Source organism: Pelodiscus sinensis, chromosome 9 (assembly GCF_052426305.1).
Source record: "Pelodiscus sinensis isolate ZL-2025 chromosome 9, ASM5242630v1, whole genome shotgun sequence".
In the NCBI taxonomy this organism is placed as follows: Eukaryota; Metazoa; Chordata; order Testudines; family Trionychidae; genus Pelodiscus; species Pelodiscus sinensis.
Window position 1 is genome coordinate 46121336 of NC_143060.1, and position 26851 is coordinate 46148186.

General features: G+C 42.5%; 1 protein-coding gene across 4 annotated transcripts in view; it reads right to left on the bottom strand.

Moving 5' to 3' along the window:
- The window catches only part of WDR47 (WD repeat domain 47), a 56540-nt gene that overhangs the window by 27450 nt on the left and 2239 nt on the right, over nucleotides 1–26851 (bottom strand). For all 4 annotated transcript variants that reach the window (XM_006132626.5, XM_006132624.5, XM_006132625.5 and 1 more), the window contains exons 2-5: nucleotides 14055–14221; nucleotides 6810–6893; nucleotides 6163–6247; nucleotides 1936–2738 (exon numbers count right to left, since the gene is read on the bottom strand). In XM_006132626.5, the coding sequence (XP_006132688.2) occupies nucleotides 1936–2738; nucleotides 6163–6247; nucleotides 6810–6893; nucleotides 14055–14212 (1130 nt within the window). In that variant the 5' untranslated portion in view covers nucleotides 14213–14221. The remainder of the gene's footprint in view (nucleotides 1–1935; nucleotides 2739–6162; nucleotides 6248–6809; nucleotides 6894–14054; nucleotides 14222–26851) is intronic.

Consider the following 26851-nt stretch of genomic DNA (forward strand, 5'->3'; position numbering starts at 1 on the left):
AAGTATAAAGGATCTTCCTTTTATTTATTGAATACAAGAGGAAGTATCTCCTTTACCAGTTACAGGAGAGAAAATAAGCTCCCACTCTTGAAAAATCTGCTCAGTTAATTTAGGTACCCATTCCTGGCCACTGAGAGCTCTAGGGGGCCATGCCTGAGGACGGTCAACGTAAACAAAACGTCTCATGACCTGCCAGCAGGTTACCCTGATGAGCCACGTGCCAAAGGCTGCTGACCCCTGAATTAGATACACAGGTGACCACATTTGGAAAAACATTCAGATATTTCTAAGTTCATGTCTACACTACTAGTGGTGGCAGATATGGTATTTGTAACTACATGTAGCAGTGAAAAGCAGGTTGCCTTCATGTTGTGATATGTTGCTACATGTCAATAAAAGGCTCTGGCAAGGGAAAGGCAGTAGGGAGAGGTTTCAGCAGCTCTCTGCTGGCAAACATTTTACTTCGTCCAGGAAAGGCTCTGGCAAGGACTGGAGGCAGGGAAAGGCTCAACCTTTCTCCAGGCGAAGGCTCCAGCAGAGGGGAAGGAACGTAGTCTTTTCCTGCTCTACTCACCTAAGCCATACCACTCCATCTATACTGCTATTTATCCCCATACTAGTGGAGCGATCCGTGTATGTACTCTGTATGCAGCTGAAAGAAGTGTGCAGTATGGACATTCTTTTAAACCTTGCACAGTATACCTGTTTAAGACATTTAGAGTACTAAGTATATAATATTTACAGTTCATAAGACATAAGCCCTGATTTTAATAAGGATTAGAAAGGAAAAAAGTTTCAAGTCATGAAGGTGGTGAGATAGGGGCAAGTTTCCATAAGAGTTTTACTTCTTAACATGAGAAAAATGAGAAAAATCCATTTTACATATTACTGTATATTAACACAAGGTGTTAACTAATTCCAAAGTCATCATAAACTAATTAGCTGTAAATAGAAATATAGGCAGCAAATATGAAAATCCTGCTGAGATTTTGTTTGAAAATCAATTAGGTACAATGTATCTACCTAATACACAGTTAAGTGTAACTGTGGTTACAGTTGCACAAGTTTCTAATATTGGTGATTTTTTTAAAGTCTCTGCTCCTACAGATTTACATATGGACATAGTTCCACTGATTCCAATGAGATTACTCATGAACATGAATAAGAAATGTAACCTTTATTTAATTCTCTGCAGGATCAGCACCTAATTTTGAAATGATAGTTGGTGAAGTATAGTGCCATCCTGTGGACATTCCATTTATTTAAATGTGAAGGCAGGGATATGTGAGAGAAAAGAAATAAAACACAGAATTTAGGAATTCTCCAAGACAGACACTGAATCTAATTTAATTTGCTACATTGCTGACATAGCAGTTAAAAAAAAAATCACAGAAGCCTCAGAATTTCTGCTTCTTCTAGAATAAAAAGGAGTTAGAATGCTGTTATTTACAGTACAATAAAATGCATGTTGAATATTTTAAATCAACAATTGAAATATTTTACATTTCCAAGGCATACCACTATATATCCTCAAACATAGTAAATTCCAATAAGAACTTCAGTAACTAGAATCTAGTGTATATCTGATTTCATATTTAAGCCAGAACTTCATAGTTCTGCTATATTTTGGGTAAAGTATATGTGGGCTTGAATAAAAGCCTCTGATTTGAATGTCCCTGAACTCTTGGGAAAATTGAATTAAAATCTTTTCGGTCTCGTGCCCATTTTTAGTTTAAAAGTATAATTTCTTAAAGGCTTGAGGAGCAAAAAACTGTTTGAAACACAACAGGATTTGCACATTCAACTTTAACTACCATTAATGTAAGTCACAAATGCACCTGGAAGAACATAACCCTTTAAGTTTAACATGATCAGTTATAGTATAGTATTAACAACTCTCTCTCTTTAAATAATATGGAGTTAAGTGAAACTTACCGCTCAGGTGACTCTTCATAAATGCTATGGCAATCTGTATTTTCAAGCATGAGACTTCTGCTAAGATTCTGCACTCCTGGGTAATGGAAATTGGCAAAGGAGTGCGACATTGGAGAGGTTTTATTTCCAAGGTCTGTGATACGTTTATCATGATTTGTTAATCCACATGACAGCCCATCTAAAGCAGGGTTTAAGGAACGAGTCATGTAAGCATCAGCTGATTGAGGCCGTCTCATTGGGGATGATGGGTAAGGAGAAAGCTTGCTGATAAGAGGCGTCAAAAGATCAGCATATGCAGCTTTTGTGGGCTTCAAGAGTTTATCAACATGAATATTAAGCATCTTTTGTTCAAAAGCACAAGAGAAAACAGAAGGTGGAAGATTCTGAAGCCAGGACAATAAACTCAGGTCCAAGTCATCACACCCATTACCACATAAAAGATCAATGCCAAGCAATACTTCACTTTCTGTAATTTCTTCACCTGTTGCTTTACTCTGACAGAATTCCACACAACATTCATAAAGCAATCCCTTCATTACAAGCTGAAATAAACGATTATTACTTGCTTTGAAACCAGCCTCACTTAGTTTCCTGTCTGCAGGAATAAACTCTGCAACCATGATGCAAGCTTCTTCGAAGCAATGAACTCGTGCAGTGCTAGGGTTCCAGTCTTTGAATTCTGCATGGTTGGTCAGACGGGGCAATGTGAGTAACAAACACAGTTTGCTATAGTCTTCTTTAGAAGGACAATATTCTTCCAGGGTATGTAGGCACTGTACAGCCTCTTGCATTGTAAACTCCAGCTATAGAAGAAATATTAAATACAAACAGGGCACAGATTAATTTAAAGTTACAAATTTATCCTTCTACCACAAGCACAGTGAGTTGCAGAAGGTTGACATGAAATAGGATTTCTCTGGTTTTTCCTTTGCTATTACTATAATTTTTATTTTAATTAAATTAGCATAAAGGGAGTCTGCAACAGTTTTCATATGAGAATTTCTAAGACCAAATTCTTCTTAAAGGACGCCAATGTCAAATCAGTTGATTAATATAATGAAAGTCATGCTGATGTGGCTATTTTCATAGAAGCTACCACATGTTTTAAGCTCTCAGAATTTTAATATCTGTAGCTGAACAAATTTGCTACAACTGTAGGTTGAGAAGGTATTTCCACTTTAGGGAGTTGAATTCTCTTTTCAGAGCTATAAAAATAAGATTTATTTTTTAAGAGTTCTTGTCTATACTTACCTTGAAGTTCGAATTAAGATATGCAACTCCAGTTATGTTGATTAGGTAACTGGAGTCGACATACCTTAATTCGACCTTTGAGGTGCTCTCCTCAGCGGGAGGTCGATGAGAGAAAATGCTCCCATCAACTTTCTTTACCTCCTTTCAAGTTGAGGAGTATTGGCATCGATGGGGGAGCCCTCAGCATTCAATTTAGCAAGTCTTTACTAGACCCGCTAAATCAAACTCTAGAAGATCAACCATCACAGGCAGTGTCAATCTTCCTAGTAGTGAAGATGTGGCCTTAGAATATTCAATTGGTGTAAGAAAATAAAGCCCTAAATTTCTGTAATTTTCAGTCACTGGAAATTGAGAAAGCTACTACAGCTTGAGCCTCTCTAGTCAACCATTCTTTGGTCCAGCAACATCCATTGTCTGTCATGATTTTAAGTTAGCCAGATGTCCACTTATAATGGGTGTAGCCAAGTTTCCTGTGATCCCATAAAGTTTGTTTACAGCTACCACTCCTAGTTCTCAGAGTTCTGTGCTGTTATTTAGCTTTAATTTACCCCAATTGTCTTCTAAGAGCCCACTAAGCAGTGGAAGTGTTGGTAATGCTGCTAGACAATATTGACCTCATGTGGTCAGCAAATTCTCTGGTTCAGCACCAGTCCAGTTCAAAGGGTGCCGAACTAGAGAGTTTCAACCTGTATTTGTGTTGAGGTTTTCCATGCTTATTCTCAGACAATATGTGATCTGTGTGTATAAAAACAAGTAACGAAAATCTCCATAGCTCTTTGCAGATCACATATTTAAATATACACTGGCGTGTTTGACATAATTTGTTGAAAATTAAAAACAGAAGGCAAGCTTAAATGCAATACTAAAATTCAGATGTTAGCTGCAGAGAATGGGAAAAAAAACCTTCAAAGTTCTCCCCAACTTACATCATGCAAAAATAGGTAACATGACATTTTGAAATATCCAGCATAGTAAAAGGTGCAACTTCTTGATATTTTTGTATAATGTTCTCCATTAAGACTATGTAAATAATAGAATACTAGAACTGGAATGCACCTTGAGAAGTCATCAATTCCAGACACTTGCCCTCAGAGCAGGACAAAGCACTATCTCCTAGATCATCCCCGACAAATGCCTGTTTAACCTGCTCTTAAATATCTCCAGTGATGGAGATTCCACAATCTCCCTGGGCAATTTATTCCAGTGTTTAATCACCCTGACAGTGAGGAAGTTTTTCCTCTGATGTCCAGCCTAAACCTCCCTTAATGAAATTTAAGACCATTGCTTCTTGTCCTATCATCAGAGGCCAAGGAGAACAATTTTTCTCCCTCCTCTCTGTAATACTATGATTAGAGTGCTACATTATTCAACTGCATCTTTCTTCTAATCTTATATATATATATAACTTTGTACTGCCCTCTGCATGCTGTCAGGTAAAGACCCTGTTGTAGGACATAGGGCAACAAGACAGTTCACTAAAGCAATGTTAATTTTTGATTTGAGCAATTAATATTTTTGTTAGAAACATTTTATATAAAATTCATAATGCTTTTGTAGTTGTACTTAAAATGTTCATATATGAACATAAAAAGCAAAATACTTTACAATGAATGAGCCTACAGCCTAAAAGCCTATTCATGCTATAGTTGTGGTTATCATTTAAAACCTTTTTCACACTAAAAACCTTATTCATAACTCCTCCTCTCAGCTGGTCATACATTCAATGAACTCAGTCCTCGGTGACATCATTTGTTTCATACTAGCAAAGGAACACTGAACAGCATTAGATCTTTGTCCATAAAAGCAACCATAGCCAGGGTACACTGAAGAACTTAAATTACACACTAACATCTGAATGGTAAAGGTGAACTTGCAATTGGAAATCTAATTGACAGGTCAAGATTATTGTTCCATTAAACTTCAAAAATATTAATCAAAGTTTCCTCTTTTAGGAGATATTGAAAACAAGCAAATATATTAAGGAGCTTAATAAGATGTAATATATTTACATATTCCGAGTTGTTAGTCTAAAACAGAGTGCTAGATGGTCCACTGAGTAGAGGTAAAAACCTTTCACCTCTGAAGTCCTCTCTTAGGCAAATAGTTTTCAATTTTTTTTCTCATGACACAATTGAAGAAAACTGTTGATGCCTGTGACCCAACATAATTTGACTAAAGTGTGGGCTCGGGGTGGGGCTGAGAATGAGAGCTTCAGCTTTGGGGATGGGGCAGGCCTGGGGCAGGAAAGGCTTACTTCAAGCGGCTCCTAGTCGGCGGAGCAATGGGGGAGCTAAGGTACGCTTCCTCCCTGGTCTGCCATCACAGACCATGCTACGCCCAAGAAGCAGCCAGCAGCAATTTCTAGGCAATGGGAGTGCAGACCTAGAGCTCAGGGCAGGAGCAGTGCACAGAGCTCTGTGTATTTGTCTGCCTCCGGCCTGCACCTAGGAGTCAGGCCTGGTACTGGCCACTTCTGGTGCGCAGCACAATCTATAGCCTGCCTTAGTACCCCCACTGATCACCCTTCAGTAACGAGACCCAAGACCTGACATTCTGCAAACAAGTACTGGGTTGTGACCCATAGTTTGAAAATCACTGTCTTAGGTGGTAAGCATACACTAATTTAGAGGGTTCAGTTTAGCTTTGCATATTTGCGCACATCATGCAAACAGTGCACTGTTTGACACCACTTGACCAAGTAATGACAAGGGCATTTTAAAGCTAATTTGGGGTGCACCATGCACAGTTAGAATTACACGGGCAAAAATTGCCCAGAATCTATCCAGTACTATTCCCAACTATAGTACTTCACTTTCAGAAAATGTTGTTGTTTTTTATGTCACACATGAAAACTTCAAGCTAAACAAATGACTATCATAAGACTTTAGGAACAACAATTCTTTACTATGGATTTCCATAGTGTCTAATCAATATGAGGTTTTCAACGAATCAGAGTAGCCAACTATAAAATCTTACATGTTGAGGCTCATCTTCTGCTGACATTGCATTGTTCACACACAAGGCTTCTAAAAATTTCTGCTTCAGAATTATATAGCGAAACCTGCACATAAGAAATAAAGTATAAAACACTAAAGATCTTAAAGCAGTAGCCAAGTAGTACATTCTGCAGAAAACTGAAGCTGGAAAGCTTTTTCTCTTTAAATTTAATAAGCCAAGCAACAAAAGAATTGGTTCTTTACAGAAGATGTCTTTTTCCAATGATTTACTTCTGGAATTATTACATGTTAAAATAATTGCTGATTTATAAGAGAAAGGAGAAGACTGTTAATATTTCTTGAATACCTGGGTTACTCTGATGTGAACTCAGAGAAAATACTTTTATTTTAAACTAAACACAATTCTTCAAATATAAACCATTATAAAAAGACACATTAAAGAAGACTTTAAAGTCTGCAGTAAGTTCTAAAATACTTTCAAATAAAATATTTTAATGTAGAGACCTAAACAAATCTATAAATCCCTAAAATTGGAATGGTAAACTATTCTTCTCAGATTCAGTAGTTACAGTTTATTTTTCTAAAAATTTTAAAAAGTCTTATTCCAGATATTTTCCACCTTTGCACATGACTTATGATGCTACTATCCGAGATTCATAATTTTACCTTTTCTTGTCAAATTTTTCCATACACTCAAGAGGCTGAATGAACTGAAGAACCTCATCCCACTGTCCATCAAGGATCAACTGTCTACATAAAAAACAAGCCATCAATTAATTTAACAAGACATTTTTTACTTAACATTTTTTACAAATGCAATTTACAGCTTGATTACAGCTGACCAGTGAGCTTTGTAAAGTTAATGCTTTGCAAAGCAGATACAATCAGATTTAAAAACAGAACAAACATAAAACCTAAATTATTTCTTAATACTATCTTTCTAGTTACATATTCTTAACATCATGAAGGACAAATGGTAGATGTGTAGGTGTTTGTAAAGAGGTACACCAACATCTCTTTGGGAATCTTCTGCTTTATATGTTCGTAGGAATTGTTTTTCCAAGGCAAACAGAAAAGACACTATTCCAGGGGTGGCCAATCCATTTAACAAAGAAAGCCAAAACAGCAACAGAAAAAATGCTAAGAGCCGCATCAGAATTGTCAAGGAGAAAAAAAAAATTTTTTTTAAAGAGACGCTCTGACCCAGCACAGGGAAGCAGAGGCGTAGCGAAGGGAGACAGGGGCGGGGCAATTGCCCCAGGGCGCAATGCTAGGGGGAGCGCTGGGCTGGGGTGAGAGCAAAGCACACACTGCTCTGGCCCATGTGATGCTTTTGAACAGAGACCCGGGAGTTGGCTAAGTGCTCCCAGCTCTCTACACGCTGCGAGCTGAGGCAGCAGCAGCCACTTTAAAGCTTAGATTTGAAGGGGGCGCTCCCGGCACTGGGGGGGAGGCTGGCTCAGGGGGAGAGGTGAGTGCATTGGGATGGGGGCCCTGGTAGGGTTGGCTCAGGGAGGGGGGTGAGTTCATTGGGATGGAGGGATGCTGGGGAAGGGCTGGCTCTGGGGGAAGAGGTGGGTGCATTGGGGTTACTTATAATTTTTTTTTTTTTAAATAAAAGATACTTTATAACAAAAGGAAAAACTTAAAAAAATAAGAGTATGGTTACATTTTAAAGACTAACAAATATATAGATCAGGCATGTCAAACTTGAAGTCCATTGAGAACCACTCAAATGAAAACTGATAGCTTTCAGGGACACCAAAGAAAATGTACTTCTATCGGAAAGTTGTAATTATTTATTATTATAGATTATGTTTCAGGTATATTTTATAATATTTTTTCAGACCTTGTTTTAATAGAATACAATAATTTGATGTGTAAAAATGTTATTTACTCATAAAATAATTTTTAATTTAAATATAAATGTAAGGTACTTTTAAATTTTTTATATGATACATAACTTGTTTTGTTGAAATAAAAACAAGTAGAGAGCATGGTCAATCAAATAGAACAGGCTTCTGTGAAAATTTCAGATACTTTGTAAGTTTGAGATTTTGCATAAACATATGATTATTCATGCAATTTCAAAAAATTGACATATATTTGATATAAAATTAATATACGTTTTGTGATTTTATTTGGAAATAAATAAATAAAACCGAAAACATTAACAAAATATGCCCCTTCACTCCCCCAGAGCCAGGCACTCCCATATTCCCGTTCTAACCCAATTCGCCTCCATTCCCCCAGAGTACCCCCCCCTCTAACCCAATGCCTCCTCTCTCCCCCATACCCAGGCACTCCAAGTCCCTTCCCCCCATACCTAGTGACTGGGTCCCAGAGCCAGTGTCATTGTTGCCACAAATTTCTTCCTCAGGCACTGGGGAGGTGTGAGCACGGCAGCCAGCTGTGAGCAGGCACTTGATGCCAGTGCAGATCAGCCCGGCCAACCATGATCTGCACTCAGCCATGTGCTCTGAGTGGCCAGTGGGCCACACTTTATTCATTTATAAAATGTAGTGGCAGGCCACAAAAAATTTTGATTGGGCCACATGCAGCCTGCCAGAAGCCTGCTTTACATGCCTGATGTAGATGGTATCATGAGCTTTTGTGGGCACAACCCACTTCCACCCACGAAAGTTCATGATACCATCAACATAAGGTAGCCCTGCGACACCGCAGAAGAGGCGGGGCCTAAACAGGAAAGGGTGGGGCTACCCAGAGCATGATTGGTCTGGGGGTGGGGGAGCCCCTTTGCCCCCTCCTTCCCACTAGGCACCCATGTCTCTGGTAGGGCAGGAAGTGGTTTCGGGCACTCTCCCACCCCCAGGCCAATCAGTGCTTGAGGGTGGGGGAGCATGGGAAGCCTCCTCCTGCCTTGCGAGGAGCACGTGGTACTTGGAAGCGCTGGATGCTGCTTGCAGGGCAGGGGCAGAGCACAGAAAGCTTCATGTACTCCCTTGCCCCCAAGCTCTAATTGGTTTTGGGCCGGGGGAGCAGGAGGGCCTCCGTGGACTGGATACGACCCACAGAGGTCCTTTTGCCTATCCCTGATCTACATATTTTGTTAGTCTTTAAGGGTATGTCTACACTAGCCCCCTAGTTCGAACTAGGGAGGCTAATGTAGGCATTTGAAATTGCAAATCAAGCCCAGGATATAAATATCCCACGCTTGATTTGCATCTTCCCAGCCGGTTGCCATTTTTGAATTTACAAGTCCGGACTAACTGCCCGCGTCTACACGTGGCAGGGACTCGGTATTTCAAAATAAAGCTCTAAATCGAACTACCTGTTATTCCTCCTGGAATGAGGTTTAACGAGTAGTTCAATTTAGGGGCTTTATTTCGAAATACCGGGTCCCTGCCGCGTGTAGACGTGGGCAGTTAGTCCGGACTTGTACATTTCAAAAAATGGCGACCGGCAGGGAAGATGCAAATCAAGTGCAGGATATTTAAATCCTGGGATTGTTTTGCAACTTCGAATGCCTATATTAGGCTCCTTAGTTCGAACTAGGGGGCTAGTGTAGACATACACTAAAGTACTACTAGATTGTTTTGTTGTTTTTTAACTTTTTGTGCTACAGACTAACTCGGCTACCCCTCTGAAGCTTATAAAAACAGTTCTATACTATATCATTCCTTTTTGCCTCCCTGTTTCCTTTCTCCTTTGGCGAGTTGGGCAGGCAGGAGTTCTGGTGCACACAGTGCCCACTCTACCTCAGCTGGTGCTGGATAAACAGAGCCTCAATTCTAAAGGAGTTGACATTACTGAAGTGATAGATCACCCCATGTTTTATTGCAGATTTTCCATCTCCCAGTCATAGCAGAGACTTGGGATTAACGTGGCTTTCTCAACTAAAAGTCTTATATGTTTGGATGTTGTGATTATGAACACCTGGAGAGGCAGTCGGCTCAAGGGAAAGTTGGCCTTGAATCTTGATATCTGTGGCTTCAGTTGAATGGCTTGTGTGAAATTTGGAAGAGCAGCTCAGAGAGACCTCTCTCCTTTACTTAAGGATAGAATCTTATCTTAAGACAGAAGCAGACCGTGAAGAACGTCAAAAAGATCTCACCAAACTGAGTGACTGGGCAACAAAATGGCAAATGAAGCTTAATGTGGCTCTGGGAGACAGACCCATAGTCTCCTAACAACCACCTAACCTCAAGATGATTCTTACCAACAACCACAGGATATACCACACTAATACCAACCCTGGTACCTTCCCTTGCAACAAACCCCATTGCCAGCTTTGTCCACATATTCATTCTGCTGATACCATTATTGGACCTAACCAAGTGAGTTATAAGATCAAGAACACATATTCCTGCGCATCCAGAAATATAATCTATGCTATCATGTGCCGAAAGTGTCCGTCTGCTATGTACATTGGACAAACATCTCAGACACTTCGCCAAAGGATTAATGCCCACAAAAGAGATATTAGACAAGATCACAAAGAAAAAACAGTTTCTTGCCATTTTAACCAGAAAGGACACTCTCTCAATGACTTAACCACCTGCATTCTGCTACAAAGACCTTTTACATCTGCACTTGAAAGGGAATCCTCTGAACTGTCATTGATGTTAAAATTCGGCACTCTCCAAAAAGGAATGAACAAACACTCAAGCTATCTTACCCATTACCAAGATAGCTTCCCCAATTATCACCTCTAATACCATTAACTCGCAAACATCCCACTCTCCCCACCTCTAATATCATCAATTCACAGACACTTACCTTCCTCCCCCCCCCCCACCCCCGGCATCCCCCTCCTGTTCTGAAATGTGATTTGTCCTTTTCATATGTGTTCATTTTTTTTAATTGTATCCTTTGGTATATATGGTTGTGACTATTTTCTTCCACTATTTGATCTGAGGAAGTGGGTCTGGCCCACGAAAGCTCATCATCTAATAAACCATCTTGTTAGTCTTTAAAGTGCTACATTGTCCTGCATTTTGCTGTAAAGTAATGCACATTGGAAAAAATAATCCCCAACTATACATACAGTATGATGGGGGCTAATTTGGCTATGACAATTCAGGAAAGAGATCTTGGAGATAGTTCTCTGAAAACTTCCACAGAGTGTGCTGCGGCAGTCAAAAAGGCAAATAGGATGTTAGGAATTATTAAGAAAGGGATAGAAAATAAGACAGAATATCTTACTGACCATGTATAAAACTATGGTACTCCCGCATCTTGAATACTGTGTACAGATGTGGCCTTGGAAAGGGTTCAGAAAAGGGCAACTAAAATGATTAGGGGTTTGGAATGGGTCCCATATGAAGAGAGGCTAAAGTGACTGGGACTTTTCAGTTTAGAAAAGAGAAGACTGAGGGGGGATATGACAGAGGTATATAAACTCATGAGTGGTGTGGAGAGGGTGAATAAAGAAACGTTATTTATTAGTTCCCGTAATAGAAGAACTAGAGGACGCCAAATGAAATTAATGGGTAGCAGGTTTAAAACTAATAAAAGAAAGTTCTTCTTCACAAAGCAAATAGTCAACCTGTAGAACTCCTTGCTGCAGGAGGCTGTGAAGGCTAGAACTATAACAGAGTTTAAAGAAAAGCTAGATAATTTCATGGAGGTTAGCTCCATAAAAGGCTATTAGCCAGGGGGTAGGAATGGTGTCCCTGGCCTCTGTTTGTCAGAGGCTGGAGAAGGATGGCACGAGACAAATCGCTTGATCATTGTCTTCGGCCCACCCCCTCTGGGGCACCTGGTGTTGGCCACTGTCGGCAGACAGGCTACTGAGCTAGATGGACCTTTGATCTGACCCAGTACGACCATTCTTATGTTTTTATTATGTTCTTATGGCAGCCTGAAGAAAAAAGTCCTCATGGCAGACAAAGCCACACTTGCAGGGTATCCTCAGCCTTAGGCTACTTATTGCTTCAAATGCCTTCAAGAAAGTGAGGGTGATTCTTGTATTGTGTGTTAGTTTTATTTAAAAGTTTTTCAGAGTGTTATTTTAACAGGTAAATGAATTTCTTACATTCATAGCTCTCATGTAGTTTTATGCTGTATGATAATGTGAAAAACAATTAGGTTAACTAGGCAAGTAAATGGGCAGTTAGGAAGCATTACAGATTGCCTACAATAAATGTATTAGGTATTGTGTTAGTCTTTAAAGTGCTACGTAACTTTTTTTCTTTATCAAGATCAGACTAACATGGCTACCTCTCTATTACAATAAATTTGATATGCTCAAAATCTTTTTTACTTTTTATTCATTACAGCAATGTGTTACTCATTTGCTATAACAGTGGTTTTAAATGCTTGAATGAAATATAGTGATGAAATTTTATAATATTAATTTATCTCATGTTTTATAAAACTTACATATTTAAGACATGAATCTAATGAGAATGGGATATGAACAAATTAAAGAGAAAAAATTATTTAACAGAATGTGAACCACAAAAGTTCATAATTCATATGTCTGTAGTTAGTAAAATAAGTAATTCATTACACAAATATCCTAAGAGGTGGATTATTTACAGTGGTGTAGTGAGGAGGGCATTGGGAGGAGGGGGAGGGGAAGTGGCCCCTGGGTACCATAACTAGTGAGGTGCCAGTATAGTCCCCGTACACTCCCTCTGTCATCCCTCAGCTCGCCTCTTCCTCCTCTGCCCACGGCTGGAGCTAGTGCGTGTGGGACCCAGCCCCAAACTGAAGGGGGTCAGGTAAGACGCGGTACAAGCTCCCCCCACTCCTCTAAGGGTCGGGCTCAGCTGTGTGCCAAGTTCGGGGCCCCACCAAGTTTGGGGCGTGGGGGGGCCCCAATTTTGCCTTCGCCCCCGGGTGCATAACACCCTCGCTACAGCTCTGCAGGAGTGGCTTCGCAAGCCGCAGTTTTGGGGGGCGTGAGCCGCAGGTTGGCCATGGCTGCACTATTCTATCCAAAAAGTTGGAATAGTTGGCAGGGATGCATTTCAGCCCCATCTGCCCTTGGAAAACCTTTTTTATATATATCTAGAGATAGTATCATGACTTTTCATGGGCAAAACCTACTTCTTCAGATGAGGAAATGGGTTTTGCCCATGAAAACCTCATAACTCATACCTATATCTATATCTAGGTTAGTCTCCAACATGCCACAGGAAATTTTTAAAAGTTGTTTTTAAAGTTACAGACTAGCACGGCTACCCCTCTGAGACCTTAAAAGCCTACTGACATCCTAAGTGCTTAAATGCTACATACAGGACAATTTACAATGGAGAAGCAATACTTGACAAGAGTAAATGGTTATAGCAAAAATGTCTCAATGCTTTTCATGGCTGTCAACTTTTTTGGCTAGTGAACACATGGCAAACATTAAGTTAGTTTTTGTTGTACAAATTATATCAAAACAACAAGACATATCTGGTGCTACTCAGATCTTTTCTTATTGTTTATTTTTGACAAATAAAAGGAAAACGTACATGCTTCATTTAAAACATTGCTCTAGGGTGGGGCGGAGGATGAGTGGTTCAGTATGCAGGCTGCCCAGGGAGAGAGAACTACCTCAGCCCTCTCTCGCCTCAGCAACTTGGGGCCAAGTGAGAAGTGCCTCTCTGTGAATCTGTGCACTTTTCCCTTGGAGCTTCAGCCCTACTCACAACCTTTCTAAAGGGTGGCTGGACGGGGTGCAGGAGGGGGGAGCCCTGGGAGGCTCAGAGCCAAGGCAGCCTCAGATGGGGGGAAGCATTCTTTTCACCAGCCTGATGATTCTATCTCTTTTCCGTATGGTTTATGTGAAAAAATCCCATTCCAGACACATCCAAACCCTTTCACTGTTTTAAGTTATGATAAAAGGAAGCTGTATACTAAAGTTGGTGAACCTAGCTCTTACCATTTAGGAGTTCTTGGACAAACAGACAAAAACAAAAACTGAAAAACTCTCCCAAATATATAGTAAATTTCTACCTCAAAAAAAGCATGTCATCTGAGAACAGGCCATTAATGACTCCGCTTTCCTTCTCAAGAGCCAGCATACTGATATGTAGTTTCTTTGAGTTCAGGAAATCTAAGATTAGTTTAATTATTTCAACTTCTTTTACATTCACTGTTTCTTCAGCAGTCATGATGGTAGCCTAGAGAGAAAAAAACGAAAGTAAGTAATATGGTAAATATCTTGTCTTATGCCTTGTTATCAAATGCTTTTGACCAGAGATTGCAAATAAATGTTTGTTTTGACCATACTGAATGTTGTAATACTGTATTCCAAAATTGGTTATTAGACCTTAGGAAATCAATCAATCAATCAATCTCATACATTTGAATGTGCAGGTATAACTCAAGACTTGATCCTGCAACTGTAACTTTCCAGTTGTACCCCGACTTCATGAAGTGTCCCACTGAAATGAACTGATCAAGAAACACTTTTTTTTCTTGGCTATTCTGAAACAGTATATGGTAAATAAGCCAAGGCTTCCCATCCTTACTTCGTAAGGAGGCCTATACCCATTGCAATGTTTTATGAGGAATCTAAATGTCAAGTTTGACAACATATTTTACTGAGATTTCTGCAAACAGATCAAGACTAGGGATGTAAAAAATGATTAACAATGTAATAGTTAAAAATCTTAGTGATTACATACTATGGACTCTGCAGTACAGCCGCTCTCTCTGTTAAGAACAAGTTATGGACCAACACTTGGTCCATAACTCGAAATGTTTGTAACTCGGACCCCATTGAGTTACATGCGACCGCGCTGTTCGTAAGCGCAGGTCACGTTCGTAACTCAGGGACTGCCTTTAACTCGACCGTTTGTAACTCGGAGAGTGGCTGTATAAAGCTTATATTGCAGAGCCTGCAGTGCAGCCAGCTCCCAGGGAGCGGAGCCAGTGCGCGCCAAGAGCTGGCTAATAAGCTGGCTCCCACCAGCTTCCAGCCTCCTTCCTGAGAAGTCAGCTCCACTGCAGGCTATGGAGTATAAGCTTTATACTGTAGAGTCCGCAGCACGGGGTGACAGCCAATTCCCTGGGAGCAGGGCCAGCAGCTGGAGCCACTGTGCCCCAGAAGCCAGCTTATGCACACCAGTTCCCAGCTAGGGATGTGAATGGGTAACCAGTTACCCGGTACCTGGAAACAGCCCTCTGCCCACAACCAGCCATAGGCAGAGGGTTGTTCTAGTCCCACCGGGGCTCCACACAGGCTCAGGAGCTGGCATCCCTGCACAGGGCCAACAGAACCCACCTGCCTATCACAGCTGGGCAGAAGTGGCCCCCTGCCCACTCGCCCCTTAATCGATTAACTGGTTAAATACCACATTTAACTGGTTAAACAGGATTTTACATCCCTATTCCTGGGGAGATGGCTGCCGCCCCACACTGATACAGAGCCAGCAGAGTAAGGTGGCAACCAGCTCCCGAGGAGCGGGGCTGGAAGCTGGTGTGTAACCGTAACAGAAACCAATAAGCATGAGTTTATCAGTTAACTGTTTGAACAGTTACACTCTTACATCCCTAGTCAAGACCCCTCCACTGAAGCGTGCACCAGCAATAGGCATACATCTCTATTTGCAAAGCTGTGATAATTTCCTAGTTCACTGGCTCATTCTTGCAAGATGCTAAATACCTTAGCTCTCTTGGATATCAGTTAGGTTTGAGGGTTCTCAACACTGTAAAAAATCTGGTTTTAGAACAATGGCTTCCAACCATATTCCTTTGGGTGCTTGCTGGTGGACTGTAGAAAGCTTGCAGATCACATAGTATCATTTTTTTTGCTCTTCATTGCAAAAACAATCCTGGAGCAAGTTGTAAAGATGCATCTACATTTCAGTGACAGCGAACCTCCCAGCCTGTGGGGCTCAAACTGGAGCACTAAGCTTAGCAATGTGGACATTGCACCTAAGGCACTCAAGCCCACATCATTGCCTGGATCTCTGCTGAGTCTCTGCAAGAGCCTCACTAGAGATGTAAAATCTCATTTCACTGGTTAACCATTTAACTGTAATGTTTAACTGGTTAACTGATTGAAGGGGATGCAGGTAGAGGCCTGTTCCAGCCCACTTGGGCTGAAGAGGACCTTCCCTCCCCCCGCCACACCCAGGCTGGAGTGCCCTGCCCTGCCCCATCCCGCCCCAGGTGGGGGCTCCTCCATCTGGGCTGGAGTGCCCTCTGTCCATGGCAAGTCCCTCAGGGGGCACAGAGCTGCTCCAGCTCCCATCAATTAACCGGAATCAATTAACCATTCATATCTCTAATCTAGAATACTATTTTCAGTGTGCCATCTTAAGTCCTACTAGCACAAGTTCATCTACTCAGGCTCAGAGGCTCACTCCCAAGTGTAGACCTGGGCTACTCAACATGTGGCCCATTTGTTTGCAGCAAATGATGCAGTTTGGGTTTACGTGGGACTCAACACGTGGCCTGCAGGTAGGATCCTTTGAACATGTCCTCCACTTGGAACATGCTGCACAATGGTGAGGAGTCTCCTAGGTGGGATGAGCACTGAAAGATGCAAGTGGACGGGCTGGCTAGAACAGACATGTATAGGATGTCAGCATTTCAAGCCTTCAGGGACGAGGTGCCAGGAATGCCAGGGCATTGTGGGAAGTGCTGGCTGCTTAGCCTTGTGGGCAGAACCTGAGAAGTGCTGACTGGCTGTCACTGGCCACATTTGGGTCCGGTGCCATGGCTTAAGGCTTAATCTCTGTATTCATGCCTGTCAGTGTGAAAGAAGCTATTTGCATATATATTTGCATGTATACACAACCACACTTAAGTCATGGCCCTAGGCATGTGCTGTGAGTATCACTGTGGCCACCGAGGCTTCCAAAGTTGAGTATTCCTGGTATAGACCAAGGGTTCTGAAACTGTGCACTGGGACCCTCAAGTGGGTTGCAACCCCATTTTAAGGGAGTTGCCAAGGCTGGTATCAGACTTGCTGAGGCCCAGGGCTGAAGCCAAAATCCATGCTCAGGAACAGGGCCGTTGGCCCCTTGCCCATGGTGGCAGAACCCAGGCAGGCTTAGTCTTTGTCCTCCCTCCCCCACACTCCAGGGCATGCAATATATTTTGTCAGAAAGGGATCACGGTGCAATCAAGTTTGAGAACTGCTGGTAAATACATATCCTAAAAGCAGCAGACAACAAGAGAGGAAAGTGAAGCTACTCTCAAGGACTGGAGTCATCAGTAGGAAACAATGTCCAGGGAAACAGCGGCAAAAAGAGACATTGGCTGGTCTGCAGAAGACAAGAGGCTAATGTAGAGGAAGAGAAATATGAGCAAAGGAAGAGAAAACAACCACAAAGAGAGAGAAAAAAAAAGTTGTCTGAAGTCGGGTAGTACTTTTTTCTTGTCATTTCAAGAATGAGAAAAATACAGTAGATCTAAAATATGAAACACTTTTCCAATATTACTTTTCCACATAAGTAAATATTGCAATTAGGAGGTTAAATGACTGCTAGCAGGAAAAGATGTAAGATGTGATGCTGTGATGGATAGGAGGAGTGAAGTGCTGGCCAGCACTCAGTGACTAAAGGGTTGAATTCAGGTAGCTAAAGGTATCGGCAGGGAGCCAGAAAACTAACGGGATACAGTGCTGAAATGTAAATTGTAAATATATAGCTGCTGCCATTTCTCTGTGTGAGTATTTTTTTAAACCAAAAGCAAAAAAGAGATGGCATGATTTAAATCCAGGCAGGACCACCATGCCTCCAAGGAATTCGGAGCATGGAAATGGACTGGACCATGAAGGGATCATGAGTTAATAAGGGGAAAATGTATATTTAGTTGTGATCAGGTTATTTCTCTTTGTTTTGTTATCTGGTTAAACTTCTGTGTGAAATCCATGTGCCTCCCTTCCCCCATTCACTATAGCTAAGCTGTCCCAGAAATACCATTTTGTGTGTGTGTGTGTTTTAATCTGCTCTTTTCTTAGTTGCTCTGTTAACACCTAGCAACCAAGTATGCTTTATCAAGTCTATATTTTTGTTTTGTTAATAAAATCACCTTTTTAAAGGCGATGATTTGATTCTTGTGTCCTGGAAATAACAGGAGGTGGGGCTGGGGGGTGCATGTGTGCACCTGCCTAGACTGAAGCTCATGATACCATCTACATGTTTTGTTAGTCTTTAAAGTGCTACCAGAACATTTGTTGTTTTTTAGACTGAAGAGTCAACTATTAAGATTGCCGTTTGTTTCCTGTCCCCCCTCCCCCAGCTTTCCCTTCCCCCCCCCCCCCCCACGCTCTCTTGTGGTAAAAGAGCTTGAGGTACCCGTTGGGAAGAAGTTCAAGTTTTCAGGGTTTTAATTCAATTGATGATGGCAGCTTTTCCCAGTGCCAGTGAATCTGTGACTCTGGGGAGTTTTTGTAAGCAGAGCCTATATATACACAAAGTATTTATTAAGGTCTCTTGCGGGACCCCACCTTCTGCACGTGGAGTGCCAGAATGGGGAACAGCCCTGACAAATGCATATTCTAGAGGGCCTCCATTTAGGAGCAGGTAATTGCCAACCTACTTCTACTTTGAAAGTACTGAATCGTAATCAAAAAGCAAGAGAGAGAAAAAAGAAGTTTGCTATATCAAGTTTAAATAATCAGTTTAGCTTGATTTTCCGAGTAAAATGTGTTATGAGGAATTAGTGAACAAATGAACTATTTACTAGGCACACTCCAGGGGAAAAATGAAAGAATAAATACTTGAATATGAAAGCTCTCATTGCTCACAGTAAATGTATGCTGATCAACTCTAACAGATTAGAGAACTCAGCTTTTTTTGTATTATACCTCTTAAATCATAGCACTTTCCATATTCCTCCTTTAGCTATATGCAAGTTCTCTTTAACTGATTTTTCCCCAGAACACCTGACTGAAAAATTATTCAGTTAGTTACCTACTTTATTTTGGAGCACTGTACAGTTGCTTGTGCCAGCTAGAATAACCTGCCTTCTTTTTAAACATAAAAAGTTTTAATTCATGTTTTAGTCACAGAAGGTCTAGTCATCATTAAATATTCTGGTGGCTTCAAAGGCAGGCAACCATCATTTATTTAGGTATATGCTCTCAGCTAGCAACACTGAAAAAAAAAAAATAAGAGTAGGTGGCTCAACACATTTTATGTAAATAATGAAAAGAAACAGAGTTGCATAACTGTGTGTTTGCTTCCAAAAGCTATAATATGGTGAGATGTCATTCCCTCCCTATTGCCAACAGCTGTTCTTCTTTCATCATTATTCTAATTATCTTTCTACAATTGTGGAAGGTTTCTTTGGTCCTAGAAAATAATTCAGTCATAGAAGTTGAGAGGGAAGGAGAAAACTGACAACCATATCAAAACTAACATTTTAATCCCCAAACAGATCTTCAGAAGTAGGTCTCTAGACTTCAGATTTGCCTTTTACTATGGCTTATAATATTATGGTTTTTACTGAACTTTAAATAATTTTCTAGCAGTCAGGTAAACTAGTACCTTAAAATGAGTCTCTTCAGTAGGGTATTACCAGTACATTTCATGCAGAATAAGACTTCCAGCTGAGCAATGAAACATATTAGCTTGGATTTATATTTGGATTGGATGGCACCACAGATTGAAACTAAATAGGGAGTAGAGGCTCTCCATGCCTTCCACAATTGCATTAGGGTTAAATATCTATACACTGTACTGATTCAGAAACCAACATTATACACATATTGGTTTATACCATGTTTGGAAGTACAATTACATTACATGAAAGTTTTAATGACTCTGACAATAAAAGAAGTAATAAGCACAACACACAATCACTTATAAGCCAAGAACAGTCTTGCTTCCACAAGTAATTCAGGAGAATTCTATGGCACTGCAACATGTAAAACTATCACTCATCTTTCACACAAGTAACTTGGATCTTTGAATGCAGGTGTCAAGTTCTACAGTATATAATTTTTCTATATTAGTATGAATACTCTTCTGTATATACCTTTAGAGATAAGAGAAATAAATTTCAGGGTAAGTCTCAGAGGGGTAGCCAAAGTCTGAATCTGCAAAAACAATGAGGAGCCGTATAGCACGTTGGGGTGCATCTACATAGCACCCAAAACTTGAAATAAGATACGCAGTTTGTACTACACAAACTGCGTATCTCATTTCGACTGTCTTTCTAAATAGCTTATTTTAAAATTTGGTGTGTCTACACAGCGCCAAATTTCGAAATAATGTGATAGTTTGAGACATTCCTTAACCCTCGTGGAAGAAGGGTTACAGGGATGCTGGAATAGCACACAGGTTATTTCTAAGTAACAGGCATGTTTAAAAGATGCCGGGTAGCTATTTCGGGATACCTCTGCTGTCTAGACATACCCTTAGAGACTAATAGCTTTATTAGGGCACAAGCTTTCAATGGTAAAACCCACCTCTTCAGATAAATTGGAGTGGAAATTACAGAAGCAGAATTATATATAAAGGAAGAAGTTGATTGTATTAATTAAGCTAATCAAGTCAGAGTGGAAGTGGGTCATTCACAGCATTTGGTCTGGAGATGTGAATATTCAGAGATGGGAAATTGCCTTTATAATGAGTTAGCCAGCTGAGATTCTTATTCAATCCTAAATTAATGTGTTGAATTTGAAAATGAATGTCATTTCAGTTGTCTCCCTTTGTAACTGTTTTTTTTTTAATTATTTTGTAGCTCTACTACAGAAAAGCTTTCATTTAACTGAGGGTTTAAAGGGTAACAAGAAAAAGAAACCCTCAAATTTACTACACTGAATCATACAGTCAAGTTAATCTAAGATACACAGGAACAATGAGTTGTAAAATGTGCAATGTAAAAAATGCAGAGATATGCACACAAAATCTTGTGATATGTGTGCTTATATATCAGTTTTTGAAAACATTATAGATATGAAATGCAGAGCAGCAAGAAAAATAACTGTTAGAGCTCAAGCTGCATTTTCAAACCACTGTGACTGTATTTCCAGCACATATGGCACATAACGTCATCAATGACTTTATCTGATAAAGCGCTAATACTCAAGAATGACTAAAGAGCAGTGTTAGAGGTTTAAAATTCCTTTCTTCGCATTTATACCCCAAGCTTTCAGATTTCTGTTCTAGTTTTCCTTTAAAAACATAAAACAAAAATCCAAAACCAGAGTGTTATAGGTATTGGAAAGGTAACAGAATCAGGAAACATCTATTCTTGGGGGCATAATTTAAACGTATCAGTCTCTATAGGGCATTTGCCAATACATGGATTGGGAACTCCAACTGTGCATATCTATGGTCTTTTAGTATAACTTACAAATGGGTCACCATTACATTTCAAAAGGGTAGCCAAATGTCTCCCCAAGCGGCTCTGCTCCCTTACCTCCCCCCCGTTTTTGAATTGCTTTGGGTCACCAAGTCTTCCTGAATTGTCAAAATGGGTCCCCATCTGGAAAAGGTTGGGAACCGCTGGTCTAAAATAATGGATGTTTATACTACTTCTAAGCAATAGTTATTTAGGGTTGGAAGTGACAATTAACAAAAATAACACTCTCTTAATTTTGCTTTTTTTTTTTTTAAAGACAATATTCACTGCTTAATTTGTGCAAGAAGTTTTACCTTTTTTCCCCAAAAGATCTCCAACATACTCCTATTATTTTTTTTTACCATATTACAAATCTTCTCAGAGTCTCTACATATATCTTTGTATACAAAAGAGCAATATGCATTCAAAAGTCTAGTTTTCCTAGCATGTGTAAAAAACAAGCTGTAAAACAAAATCTTGTTAAAAATGCAGACACTTTTGAAAAGACTCCTTTGCAATAATAACTGTTGCAGCAGGAGTAACTTCACAGAAAGAACATGATAAGTAGTATTAAGGTAAAAATTAAAATAAAAAAGGATTCACTTCTTGTTATGAAATATTAGACACATTTTTATTCATTCTAGAGTAAACCTAGAGCCTGACCCTGCAATGATATCCATCAGCATGTCTACACTAGGAAATTATTTCAAAATTACTAAAATTGACTTAGCTCCCTATTTAACAAAATCAAAATAGCATGTCCCCTCTACGTGGAAACCTCCAAATAAGTTAGAATTTGTCCAAAATAGTGTGTCCACATTCAACGGCGCCTGCCTCGGACTTAGAGCCCCCAGAAGCACTCTAAGGAGGGCATCAGAAGGGCAGATAATTCCTGTGGCTGCTTGTCAGGCAAGCTGTGACATGCTTACAGGGGCTCCTCTCTATGGCTGCATCTCACAAGCCACTCCTCCACCATCTCTCCCCTCGAGGGACACAAAAGGGACGCAGTGGGCACGTCCTTTCTTGTGCTCTGGTTGCCTTTGCGGATGCCACAGCATGGAGCCAGCGTTGCTGCAAAGCAGTGCCAGGCTCACTGGCCTTGTGCTGTAACTCAGGGTGCAGTACTTCTAAACTGTCCTCCTGTTGCTCCAGCAGGACGAGGACCAGCAGGATGGACCCCAATGGGGATGACAGGTCTTGCTCATCCAGGTCCTGGCACTCCTGACACTGTGCATGCCCCTCAATCTCCTGCAAACTGTGGAATGCTATTTCTTGCGGTGGGAGATGAGCTAGGACAGCTGGGACCGCATCGTCCTGCAGGGATGGGACAATCAGCAGTGACTGCAGAACATTCATATGCACAAGGCTGCCTTCATCAAGCTCTGAAAGTGGCTTGCCCTGCCCTCAGGTGACAGGACACCCACATGTGACCTGCCATCACCATGCAGAAGCATGTGACCATCACCCCGTGGAAGCCGGATAGCTACCACTCAGTCGGAACCAGCTCAGCGTGAAGAAATCCACAGTCAGGGCCATTCTCCTGCAGGTAGCCAAGCTATCAACTATGTACTACTCCGGAAAATCGTCACTTTGGGAAACTTGGACACCATCGTCGACGGCTTTTCCGCCATAGGATTCCCTGACAGCAGGGGGGCCACAGACAGCACATCTCCATCCTGACCCCCACCAGACCTTGAACTTTATCAACAGGAAGGAGTACTTCTCCATGGTACTGCAGACCCTTATGGATCACAAGGGATGCTTCACTGACATCAGCGTGGGATGGATGGGAAAGGTGTACAACACCTGCATCTTTCAGAATTCCTGTCTATTCTGAAAGATGCATGTTGGCACTTTCCCCCAACTGCACTAGAGTCGGGGAGGTGGAAATGCCCATAGCAACTGTGAGTGACGCAGGCTCATGAAGCTCTACATGGGCAGCCTGGACCTCAGCAAGGAGCACTTCAACACCAGGCTGAGCAGGTGCCGCACGGTCATTGAATGTGCATTTGGCCATTTAATGGGGAGGTTCAGGAGTCTCCTCACCTGCCTGGACCTCAGTGAGCACAACACTCATGGTGGCGGCCTGCTATGTGCTCCACAACCTTTGTGAAAGCAAGGAGATTTTTCTGTCAGGATGAGGGGTTGAGGCTGAATGTCTGGCCAGAGAATTTGAGCAGCCAGACACCACTGTCATATGGAGAGCACATCAAGAGGCTGTGCTCAAAGAGGCCTTGAAGGAGAGTTTCATGCAAGGCCAGATGTGAAACTCTCCCCAGTGCCTCTCCACAAGGGAGAACCCCAGCCCTCTCTCACCGCAGCACCTTGGAGCCAGATAAGTCCCTTACCATGACTGCTGCAGTGGGCACAGCCAGGGGTACGGTGCATGTGCCCTAGCTGGGGGACAGACAGACACACAGACAGACAAATGTTCTGAGATATTTAGTAGATAAATGTCTCTTTTTTCACCTCTGCCTCCTGCTGTCCCACCTCTGGCTGTGCCCACTGCAGCGGCCATGGTAAGGCACTTTTCACCTGACTCCAAGGTACTGTGGTGAGAGAGGGCTGGGGTTGTCCTTTCTCCTCAGGGCAGCCTCCATACTAAAACCCTCATCCCCAGTCCTACCCCAGAACAAATGAAGAAAAACAAATGAAGTTTTGTTTAGGAAGAAAAACAAAATATATTTTAGTGAAGGATCCAAGCAATCCGGGGAAAATCTTCTAATTTTTATATATAAGACCAGAGTGCTTCTGTAAGTCCATTTTTTCAATAATTCCTTCTAAACTATAAGAGCTAGGAACACTAAATTTGGTTTGCAGCTTCCTCTTACCTTAACTTTATTCAAGGTCAGGGTTTGGTTGTGCCTGGAAAACATGAAGTGCAGGAATGGGACTGCAATCCATAACATGGAAAGGGAGGGACACAGAGAAGAGAGATGTGATACTGAGAGTGGCCACTGGGGACACCTGTTACACCAAGAAAGCAGCCAGCAGGTCTGGGCCTGTGCCATCTTGCCTGCCAATACAGTGGTAAGGAGCCCTCCTGCCACAAACCTGGAGCCTGCAGGCCACAGGGGGGCTGCTGGAGATAGGGGCAGCCCCCAGAGCCTTATGCCCCACAGACATCCTGCAGGCCATGGAGGAAGAGGGGCAGTCCCTGAAGCCTTGCCTGTCCCCAGACGGCATACAGGCCAGGGGAGGGGGTGGCAGCTGGAAACTGGGGCAGGTCCCGGAGCATGGGGGGGGGGGGCAGGCTGCAGAGAGAATGCTGGGGGGAGGCAGTCCAGGCTGCAAAGAGAATGCTGGGGGGGCAGTCCCCAAAGCTTCACTCACCAGACAATCTGCAGTTCACAGGGAGAGGGGCACTGCAGGAGGGGACAGCCCTCCCAAGCCTCAACACCCCTGACAGTCTGCAGACTCTTGGAGGGCCATTGGAAGGGGTGGCAGCCTCCAGAACCTGGTTCTCCCCCCACCGCCAACAGCCTTCAGACCGCAGGAGGAGGGGAGAAACTGGCAGGGGAGCACTGCTCCAGCCCCCTGGAAGGACTTACTGGCAGAGCAGAGCCACCCTTACCACCATGGGTGGCCCCGGTAAGCCTCTTCCCATACTGAGCTCCCTGCCCTGAGTCCTGAACCTCGCACCTGCCTTGACTTCTGCATCCCTCCCCTGCCCTGAGACCCTGCATCTCTCATGCCCTGCCTTGAGTCCCCCACATTAGAGCAGAAGGCTGGGAAAGCCACCCATTCCCTGCTCCTCCTGACCCCCAAACTCTCACTCCACCCTTCATTTTCCTTCATTTTTTAAAAATGCAGTCATTGCAATAAAACATGTATATTTTTCATTTATTAAAAACAAATCAGATGAAGACCCAAGCAATGCTGGATACAGTACATCTGCTAGTAGGGGTATCACCGGAGATCATTTAACCCTTAGGGGCAATGTAATGTAAAAATGTGTATGAACTACATTACAATATAAATACTCAGATTTTAATTTAAAAACCTAAACCTGCATATAAGGAGGAATTATACAATGCATTTTCCCATAATTGACCCTCAACGGAACAGTCTTTAATTCAATGGTTCAACTTTTTTCCACTCCACTGATCAGTTGTTAAAAGGATTCTACCAGGCCCCACATATTCTCTCCCTACCTCTATGAATTAGCATCTGAGGGTTTCACTTTACAGACCAAAAGAAGGTGCTCCATGGCCCAGTTTAGAAGAGACACTATATAACAGGGGTCAGCAACCTATGGCTCGCAAACCAAACGTGGTTCTCTAGGGAGCTAAATATGGCTCTTCTGGAGCCCCAGCTCAGCTCCCATTTACTGCCCCCGCAGCAGGAAGCCAGCGCAGTCACTGCAGCCTTACGGCCCCCACAAAACTGGAATGCCAGTGGCAGAGGGAAGCCCCAACACTCCCCCCTAGATCTGGCATGCAGGGAACAAGCAGAGCTAACCATGACTTGGCGCAACAGCATTTTCCTTCCCCCAGGCGTGGTGGAAACCAGGAACCAAAAATGGCTCCCTGCATACTGCTAATTTGTTCCCTCAGGACACACTTCCTACAGGCATCCCCTGCCAACCCTTCCCAGAGGCTTCCTGCCAGCGAATGAGAACAGCAGGAGGTGTATTACACATCGGCTGCTAGTGTGAAAACAAATGGGTGCCCCCCAATCCCTTCATGCCCAGACTCCTCACCCCCTCACTCACTCTCCCAGCCAGACAGCCTGCCCTCAGCCCCCTGGCCAGGCAACCCTCTGCCCCCTGGCCAAAATCCCCCTGCCCCTGGCTAGACACTCCTTGCCCCCAGACCCCTGGCCAGTCAACCTGCCCTCTGCCCCAAATCCCTCCTGGCCAGACACTCCTTGCCCCCAGCCCAAAATCCCCCCTGCCCTCTGCCCCATAGCCAGGCAGCCTTGTTCATCAGGCAGCTAGCTCCCAACCCACTCCTGCCCCCTGGCCAGACCTAGCACCCTCACCCCCTCCTATACCCCACCTCCTGCCCAGATCTTGTACTCCCATTCCTATGCCATTCACCGGCAGCCCTGTCCTACACACTTAATGTCTCATTTTTGGCCCCAACCCAGAGCCTAGATTGGTTCACACAATCCACTAACCCTGGAACCCCAGAAGAGTAAATCCGGCCTGAGGCCTTGAACATCAGTCCTCCCTGCCTCTCCCACCACTATGGGGCTGGAGCACCAGAGAAGTGAGGTATCTCAGATGGGGGTCACATCAGTGAGGGTTGGGGGGGTTTGGAGGGGTTTTTGGTTTGTTTGGTTTTTTGCTTCTCACTTATGTGGGCCCCAACTGATTTCCTGTGGGTTAGTGGCCCCCAACCCAAAAAAGGTTCCCCACCCTCGCCATAAATAAAGACAGTGTTGAAACTTTTTGCATTGGACATAATATTTTACTTTATTTAAAAATGAATCCTAGCCAACAAGCCCCCAATTGGGGCCCAGCTCCCTTCGGGCTGCAGCATGATAACACTATTGAACCC